The sequence below is a fragment of the Elaeis guineensis genome, chromosome 5 (assembly GCF_000442705.2).
Source record: "Elaeis guineensis isolate ETL-2024a chromosome 5, EG11, whole genome shotgun sequence".
Classification (NCBI taxonomy): Eukaryota; Viridiplantae; Streptophyta; class Magnoliopsida; order Arecales; family Arecaceae; genus Elaeis; species Elaeis guineensis.
The window spans coordinates 107,679,071-107,688,856 of record NC_025997.2 but is presented as its reverse complement, the minus strand read 5'-3'; the positions used below and the strand labels follow the sequence as shown (position 1 = coordinate 107,688,856).

Genomic DNA, 9,786 nt, shown 5'->3' with positions numbered 1-9,786 from the left:
TGGTGATGCATAAATGAAGAAAAGTGTAGCAACACAATGGCAATCCATTAGGCACCAGAATCAAGTGCACAAAATATTAAATACCCTTAACTGAGAAATTATAGAATTTAGAAGGAAATTAAGTGCTCAAAGGAAAGCAATACACCAAGCAGGCTAGCCTCTCAAACTATACATTGGGTGGCTACATCATTCACATTCATGAGCATACTTTCCTTCTATTTCCTGTACAATGTTCTGTACCGAAATAACCATTCTAGGTTTTATTTATGGTATGGCCATACTAGAGATAAAACCTGAACCAGTAACCTCCACATAAAATATATATATAATCCATTAATATTTCCCTATAGTGTTTCAGGAGGTCCTGCTAATTAGTTGTCAGAAAGGCATCAGTGGATGAAATGTTGTACTGCAGACCATAAACTGAAAGGATATAGGGAGCCAAAGAAATCCTTAATGTGACTGGCATCATTTATTCTATTCAAGAGAAAACATTATATGGCAAGCTTCAAAGGTTGGATGAGTCCCAGCTTGCATCAACTGCCTTGATGATCTTCTCATGCAGTAATGCTCCAGAGCATGCAATTATGCCTCGATCAAGACCTTCCAAATACATACCTCTAGAGAAGTCCAATGGGCGGCCTCCAGCATCTGTGACGACTCCACCAGCTTCTTGAATGATCACAACCCCAGCAGCATGGTCCCATATTTTTTCCTTGTATCCAGCTCTAGCAAACTTCATAAAAATCTCAGCATCCCCTCGGGCTATGGCAGCATACTTCACCATGCTGTACACACGCAATGGCTGCTTTCTGCCAATGATGAAATAAAATATACATGTTTCAATAGAAGATTTATGACTACAGAAAAACATGAAAAAAATTTATAGAACTTTGCACCACCTCTAACAGTTTGCTGTACGATTAAGGGTACATAGTTCTCACTTCTTTTTTATAGCACTTTTCAACTCACAAGATGATGGCTAAGACAAAAAAAAATTTTGCCTACTCTCAAATGCGCCAAGATCTAAATGACTAAGACATGCACCGTATATAGTTGGCAAAGGCAGCAAATTTACCTGACGCCAACACTGTCTGCCAATCCAGCTGTGAAGGAGTGGCTTGAATTGGTCTTCTCAACAGGTTCACAGAATGTTGCAAAAGCAGGATCACTGACAAAGGATACTTGAATTTTTCGTGCACAGTTTTGCCAATCAAATTTACCATAGTCATGAATCAGTGGTTGCATCCAAGCTTCACCACTACCTTTTTGAGCATACATTACACAACCTTTATGCCAGGATCCAGATGTGGGAGGAGACAACTTTGACATGAGCCTATAATAACGTTGGTGATAATTGAGCCATGCTTTATTCATTGGATAATTAGGGCAACCAAGAACACCAAGGATAACTTCTCCATCCTCTATTAAAGCAAGAGCAACAGCATACTGATCTCCACGCACAAAGCCCAGTGTCCCATCCACAGGATCAAGTACCCAAAACCTTCCCTTGGGGCCTCCATTAGAGTTACATCTGATTATAGCTTCCAGAACTTCCTTAGTTCCAAGTGCTTTTTCAGGGCCTTCTAGTCCAAATGTGGGAGCTTCAGCCAGGCACACATTCACAGTATTGACAACATATTCTAGCAAGGCTGTGTTATTCTTTTTGGACAATGTTTGAACATCTTCTTCTGCAACAATTGACACGTTTTCAATGCCAAAGCACTGTGAAAGGACCCAACTGACTGTTGCTTGAACACCCCAATCTACAAGGCAATGAAACTTCAATGATTAACAATAAATATATAGCATGAATTGATTATGTTTTACAAATTGGAAACTGTCATAGAAAAAAACTAATATGCAAGACTAAATCTAAACCAGTCCCCAAATTTGCGTACAACATGGTCTTTTCATTATCAAATGATTTTGGACCATATGCAGAATCTTGAGTCTCATTCTACTGATATATGTTAGTCAAATGATATAAGACTTCATTTGTTGATCTATTGCATCAGACTCAACAAGACTTTGTTTTCATTCTACTTACCCGTGCAGCTATATACATGCCTTTTTCAATGTCAACAGTAGGCTTCGAAACTGGAGCTTCCAGACCAGTTTATAAAGTAGTTCTGATATCCAGCCTTTTGTATTTGCAGTTGCTAGGAAAACTCCCTGGAAGAATCTTTTACTTAAGGGAAGTTTCATGGATATGGTTTTTAAGCTGACTGTCCTTGTCTTTTATGTTAGGAGTTTCAAGATTTTTTCTCAACTTCATAGTCATTACTACTTTTCTATCTCTCTCTCTCTCCATGTATGTACTGTGTAGTATATTTTATTTGGATCTTTTGTCCTGATCAAACTCCTTGAAATACAAGAGCTAAAATCGGGTTTCATCCAAAATAAAAAATAAATAGAATTTACATCAGCTTAATGGCAGCCTAAGAAACTAGGTTGTCAGTTCTTTCACACTTTAAAACGAGATCATGAGATCTGGGAGATGATTTTAAGTTCTTTTGCAATAGAGATGTTTTGAATGCTGCTACCTTCTGAGATGATGTAGAGATTCCTCTTGATCAGAGAAGTGCCAAATGCATCTTAATCATTTAAGGGAAAGATACCTAGTTCGTCCAACTTCAAGAAAAGAAACTGCTTGGGTGTATTAAATTTGAAACTGCTTTTGCGTATTAAATTTTAGCAAATGGCCTACTGGATCCCAGTGATTTGTGTTTACTTGGAAGGATGTATTATGAGAGTTTGATATATTATCACTATATATACCTCGCTAATAGATATGTAATCCATTATTTCGTTTTTCACTAATAAATTTGACTCAAGTAGCCCCTATCTAAAAGAATATGGCTGTGTTCATAAATTAGAAATAAGTGTTCAAGACTTTTTTTTTTTTAATTTGAGATTAGGAGAGGCTAATCCCCACCTTTTCTACCCTATACCTACCCTACGGTGGGGTGCTGGATCCAACCAGAATTAAACCCCCACCACACCTTAACCAAGTGGCAAGGTGTGATACAAATGTGCAAGCAATTGGTGGTCCGAGAAGAATTTTCCACACTTACTGATCTGACATTAATAGTCCATTGCTATCAAAGGGTTATTCTCATAAATTACATCTGAAATGACCAACATAGAAATATCCTTGTCTAATTGCAAAAGCTGTGACGAACCTGTATTCTGTAAAGAACAAGAAAAAGGACAGAAAAAATAAAAACATGATTTTGCCTTCCTTACATCATCATGACATTTCATTAATTTGCTTATTCATCGCTAGGTTTTTCATTAAGATCATGTAACATTTATTGGCAGGCAGCTGTGTTATGTAGACTACCAAGAATTATGAAATTGTAAATCATGAACATTTTTGGCACTTAAACATGCAATGACTCAACAGATGATCTTTGGCACACCAAAAATGGAGACTCCTTACATCGACCTAACTTGTGAAGTACACATGGAATGGTATGGAATCATTCTCAAATCAAGCTAATTGATTTATTCTCATGTCAAGTTTTTCAAAGATCAAAGAAACTAACCTTTGAGAACCTTGACACTGTGCACCTGAGCCTAGTATCTAGGTAAAAATGGAGGATCTGAGCTTGCTACCACAAAGTCAAATATTCTTGTTCATTTCAAATGGTGGTGAGGTTGCAAGATAAATGGGAAAAATTTGTGCTCTGATGCATCATCTCATAAATTGGAAGACCACCTCTGGACCTATTTATGCTGATGGTTTAGGGAGGGCAAAAACTGAAACTTAGCTATTCTTGGCAATAGAACAGAAATTATGAGCTGGGAAGAATTAGACATGTAGCTGCTGTTTCCCGCCAATACCCCGTATCAAGACAGATATGCAAATTTAGCCAATGATATTGTTGTTTTCATTTCTGCTTGCTGAGATTTAAGAGATATCTTCATTCTCATTATAGTACAGCTTGCTGAGATTTAAGAGAGGCGTAAGGTTCACTAAAAATGAGAATGACAAAGTTCGTATTCAATGCATCCTACAACAAAATAGCTCCTTGTTTAATTGCATTTATCCAAATATAATAGCCTTGTTTGGTTGACAGATGGTGTAGAATATGTAACAACCCAAGATGTCACCCAAAAAATGCCAGCCAAGAAAATATTATTTGGGTTTCTTGGCCCTATATAACTATCTGAGATCTTCCCAATGCACAACTGATGTGAGATTGGACACATACCCACATGGTTCCTTATAGAATGTCACCAGTTATTCTATCATATCCTGCCAAATGACCTTTTTGCTCAAGAATAAAGCAGAATATTAAAAGGGCAAAAAGGGGATTCCAAAAGAACTACTCACTTTTCACATAGCCCGATAAACTTATTCTGACAAGATAATAATAGAATAGATTTATTCTAGTTTACTCCATGTTTACATCAAGTTATCCAACCTAACCTAAATATAATAATTCCCAAACCAACTACAAGGCTTAAGGGTTGCCTTGAATGATGAAATGCTTTTGATTGGCTTTATGAAGTGGGGAGCTGGTAACATCAATTTGATAGTCCACATGTGCTCCCAAAAGAAAAAAAAAAAGAAAGAAAAGTATAGTGGACCTTTATTGGAGATAGTATATGAACAATTTATTTCCATAACGTTCTCATCACATAACTCATCCCAAAGAAGGACCCATGTTTGAAGCTCACATACCTCTATAATCTGCCCTCCCAATCTTTCTTCATATGGTCTGGCACCAAGATAATTCTCAAAAGTTAAGCATGCATTTCAAGTTAGACACCATAATTTCATGCATGGATATCTTTCATCAATCAATGATCATCTACACACTATACAGCATTATTCAAGAGCTATTACGAAGACCCTTTAGAGCAGGGATCGCAGTCTTGGTACCGGACTCCATACTAATACCATGCTGATACAATGTCAATCTGCCCTATGTGGTGATTAGTTCAGCAAACCAAGAGTTGGTACACCTCCTATACCAATTATCAGTTTGGTAACAACATGATACAGTATGCCTGGTACAGGATGATATGCACCAGTTTTGTGAACCTTGCTTGAAAGCATTGGACATGCATATAGAATGCAAATGCAACATAAGACAAATACATTGATATAAGAAACATAGACCACAATCTACATTCCATACAACAATATCAGTTACACAAACTCTAGAATTAACCATCCATCATTCAATGGTTAGCCTTCATTCAGAAAAAAGAAAGCTAGGTATCAAGTATCTCTGGTGCATTTGGGAAATATCAAAAGTCCACTTATAGTAAATACATAACATATACCATAAGAATGTATAACAAGCACTGATATCTGATATGCATCAGATATATCAAATACAAACATTGCATGCAATTTAAAGTATCATAATTCCCAGACAAAGATTGTATATAATGAAAGGTTTTCTGTACCAACCTATACCACCTGTTGCCAAACACAGCATACAAATTCAGCACAGCACCAGTGAGGTATCTTATCAAAGAAAAGTACCAATGAGATACAAGGGCCTGTTACAATACTCTATAGCTGATATCTCAACCCTAGCAGTGTACCATGTACCAATACATGGGTGTACCAAACTAACAGGACCTGTAAAAGTAAGCTACTCAACCAAGACTAGACATCTTGATTTACCGTATTGAGAATATGAAACATAATAGATACAAATTGTCACCAAAAATACTATAATATACCATAGATCTGCCATCAACCATCAATATTTCTAAGCATTTATGCTTAACCTTCTGAACAGAGAAAAGAAAAGAACTAACTTCCTAGTAGACTTGAAATGTGATAGCATTATGTCCTTGGATTGGTGTATACTTTTGAACATACAACTTCATTTGCTATAAGTAGGAAAATCTACCAGGAAGCTAATAACATTACGACATAGATTACAGAGGCTACCAAACTTCTAAAAGATCAATTAATGTTCCTAAAATAAGATTTAAAGCACTCATCAACTACTAGTTCAATAGTCTTTTGATCAAGGCAAGATTTATTTTCTATCACAAACTCATGTTTGTCAAGGACAACCAATAGAATAAAACACACTAAAAATTAGAACAAAAGGAAAAAGCAAGGTGTTTTGATAACTATTTTGGGTATAGGTGCAAATTGCACATCACAAAAAATATGTTCGTGTGAATTTTACATGTACTACTGCAAGCAATTTTCTGAAGGCAGTAAATGCAGTCATGGATGCAACCATATATGCATACATGCAGCAGCCCCTCGGTGCCCTTCTAGGGGCCAAGAAAACATATAGCCTAGGTTCCCATGTATACGACCCAGGCAAATGCCGGACAAGCAACGCATTTTGTTTGCAGGTCAGTTCACTTGCAGATTAGGTGTGGGATGTAGAATCCACCCTATTTTGCATTGCAAGCTGATGAATTCTGAACTAACTTTCCTTTGAGACTGAGAGAGATAAATGACAGTGGATGATTTACAGCAGTAGATGAGTGGTGTGAGTCAACAGATACTAGAAATGCGAAGAAATGTCATACCATTCAAGGGGCAAAAGAGTCCGCTCCACCTTTTTTTGCCTCTTCTATGCCTATCCTCACTCCTCAGCCTTCCCCATTTTCTCTCCTTCCCAAAGTCTGCTCCTCCATATCTTTTTCTTATATTTCTAAATATTAGCCAAGCTTTTTTCTAGTTTTATTTTTCTCTTATATTTTTTATTGGTTTAATTTATTTTTGTTGTATTTTTTTAATTAAAAAGAAAAAAAGCACATGGCTAGGTGGCCTCATACTCCCAAAGTGCTGTGCAGTACCTCAGCCACTACCATAAAGAAGCCAAATTATTTAAGCTTTGCTGAAAGTAGGGGCGTCACACATAAAAGAAAAATTACATGGAACAACTGGGATTTAACATTCAGAAAGGAAATGCATAAGGCATATCTGACTTTAATAGGGTCCACATAAAATATCATAACAGTACCCACGTCAAGAAGTTGATCTACTTCGTACTTACATAGCCACCAGTATGAAATGAAGGTAAACATAAGTGGTATCAAGGATCCAGACAAATAATATCCCAAGGTGCTAAAAGGTGCTTTAGCAAGTCCAAGGACTAATTTTTATATTGTTCCTACAGGCCACAACATATATATTCTTAAATCATATTCATAGGGGAGGATGCATCAGAAACAACTCCTTCATGTTCACTTTATTTGTAGTTAGTCAGACCTTTAGATCCACTATGGAATTATTTCAATACCTATCCTTGTTATCATAACACTGCACTTAGGCAAATTTGCATGTTACAGGCATTCTAGGTGCTTGGAGCCTCCATATTGCCCAACACTCTTAACTGCTAGTACACTGGGAGACTTCTTATTGTCTTGTACAACATTTTCTTCAAGTCTCACAAAGATACATAGCTATTAGTCAACACCCTAGAAAAGCATTTCCTTTTCATCCACCATATCCCAATCCTATAATATGTCTTCATCTACCTCTCTGTCCCTCCAAATAACAGATCTACATTGGCAAGATGATTATGGCATCAGAGCTAAGATGAAGGATGTCTTCTTCAAATATACTACCAGGACTTCAAAAACCAACTCTTTAAGTATAAATCAAGACAGTAAAGATCTAAGAGATAAAAGACGGACAAGAGGATCTTTGCTAAGACAGAAAAGCAAAGATGCATGAACAAGACATATAATTTCACAAAAAAGTACATATTTTACATTCCTATTGATGAAACGGTCATATCGATACATGGGGTCAAATTCAATAATTAACGCATCATTGAGATAGTCTAACATAATCATAGGCCTGAAATAGGATAAATCCAATACCACCAGTACAAACAAGATCAAAAGCAGGATAGACTTTCGGATTTCCAAAACTAGAGCAGTGTAGTGGCTTACAGATTAAAATATGCTAATTGATAAGCTTATAACAAAGAAAACGAAGCAAAAAAGCCAAGTATGTCCCTAGTCTGGATTTTAAATGATGGAATAACTCAAGAGTCAAGTGACCCTTTGGGGCATGAAAGTGGAATAGTCAGCCTCTCAGCATGATGTTCTGAAACTGAAAGAATAGAATTTCAATATTTCTCTTAATTTGAGCAAAGATTATAGATTAACAGAAGAAAATTTCTGAATTTTGATACATGATCAGATTATCAGGCTCCCATAGGCAGGATAGAAATAAAGGCGCCTTATTCTCCAACATTCAACAATTCAGCAATGAGAATCACTACGCCGATTATGACAAACGGATAAAACACAATGAAACCAACATATGAGCCCAAAACTCTGTGCCTTGCAGTAATACTGACTTATTTGGTCATAACCAGTCGCATTTATTGCTCAATATCAACTGCAAACATCCCTATACTAGATAGCAAAGGCCATACCGATGCTATGACCTAGAGAACAAAACGACCTCAGGCATTATAAAAGATCTAACAGACAATAACGATAACGACCCAAAATGAAACAAGAAGAAAAAGAAGAAGAAGAAGTAACATTCCAAACCTCCAACAAAGAAACCAATAAACAGCATTCTATCAATACATCCTAAACACGCACAAGTAGCGAAAACAACGTAAAAACTTTCTTCCTGTAATAGCCTCCCAAGAACGAACCATCAGCAAAATCACTCCTTTCATGCAAGAAAACTTAATTCATAGCGGGACAACCATCATAAGTAAGAACAGAATCAAAAACAAACACATCCAACCTAAGAACAGGAGAAGAAAGAGAGCAGAAGAGCACAACCTGCGACGGTGACCGGGGAATCGTCGTCCTTGGACTTGATCTCATCCCACTTCCTCCCCACCATCTCGCTCTGCACCCTCTGGCAGAGCGAGCACGCCATCTGCACCACCCTCACCGCCACGTCGAGCTCCTTGGAGTACATCTCCGCCTCCATTCGGGAGCTGCGGGGGAATCCAACGGAAGGAATAGGAGACGGGTCGTCGTCCGAGAGGCTCAGAAGCCGGCCGGAGGCGGCAGAGCCGGCGGCGAAGCGGGCGGCGAAGGAGGAGTGGAGAAGGAGACCGCCGCCGAGGCGGAAGCGGGCGCGGTCGCAAGTGGGAAAGATGCAAGCTCGGAAATTTCCTCCGGCCTGGGGGAGATAAATAGCGTGAGAGAGTCCGGCCATTATGCGGGCTTTTTGAAGGAAAGGAAAGGAAGCATTATTAAGTGCGGAGAGGTTTTGGGATGTTCCCTCCAAAGTATGCGGATGGATGGGTGCTTGGTTCTTGGCTGGGGAGGGTGGCTCTTTGTAGACAAATTAAGAGAGAGAGAGAGAGAGAGAGGGGACCACTTTGATGGGTCCCATCCTCACTTTTTCTTCACATGTTAGTTTTTTTTTTTTGGTGAGCGGATCCTCTACGGTATACTATACGATACGGTACACTGCACCGCACACAATGTCCATTGCATGGTAAACAACTACTGTGGATTGTACAATGCATATCCGATCACGTGCAGCCATCCACCATATCAATTATTTTTTTTAAATATGAAACTTATGCACGAATGTTTTATCTAATTAATTTTAAAAAAAATTATTTATAAAAATAATATATTTTTAATTTATTTATCAGATTGATACAAAAAGATAAAACGTCATTTTGAATGACATTTTATCATCGCTACGTCACCTCCCATTTTTCACGTAGACGACGTCAAAAAAAAAAATTAAAATCGTCAAAATAAATGGTATTTTTTAAAACATCATTCCAAATAGTATTTTTAAAAACATCATATTATTTAACGATTTTAATTTTTATCTCAAAAAAAATC

The 9,786-nt window shown here is 37.5% G+C and overlaps 1 protein-coding gene across 1 annotated transcript; it reads right to left on the bottom strand.

The window, feature by feature from the left end:
• Positions 1–65: 65 nt before the first annotated feature.
• On the bottom strand, positions 66–9,223 carry LOC105045410 (3',5'-bisphosphate nucleotidase AHL). The gene is made up of 3 exons (XM_010923680.4): positions 8,755–9,223; positions 1,079–1,766; positions 66–812 (listed from the first exon to the last, which is right to left on the bottom strand). The coding sequence occupies exons 1-3, from the start codon at positions 9,137–9,139 to the stop codon at positions 509–511; spliced, it is 1,377 nt and encodes a 458-aa protein (XP_010921982.1). The 5' UTR covers positions 9,140–9,223; the 3' UTR covers positions 66–508.
• Positions 9,224–9,786: the final 563 nt, after the last annotated feature.

Excerpts from the sequence above, each read along its gene's own strand:
- LOC105045410 (XM_010923680.4), bottom strand. The coding sequence starts at position 9,139 with ATGGCCGGACTCTCTCACGCTATTTATCTCCCCCAGGCCGGAGGAAAT. Across the intron at positions 1,767-8,754 it reads TTCCCCGGTCACCGTCGCAG|ATTGGGGTGTTCAAGCAACA; the intron begins GTTGTGCTCTTC and ends ATTGCCTTGTAG. Across the intron at positions 813-1,078 it reads GCAGACAGTGTTGGCGTCAG|AAAGCAGCCATTGCGTGTGT; the intron begins GTAAATTTGCTG and ends CATCATTGGCAG.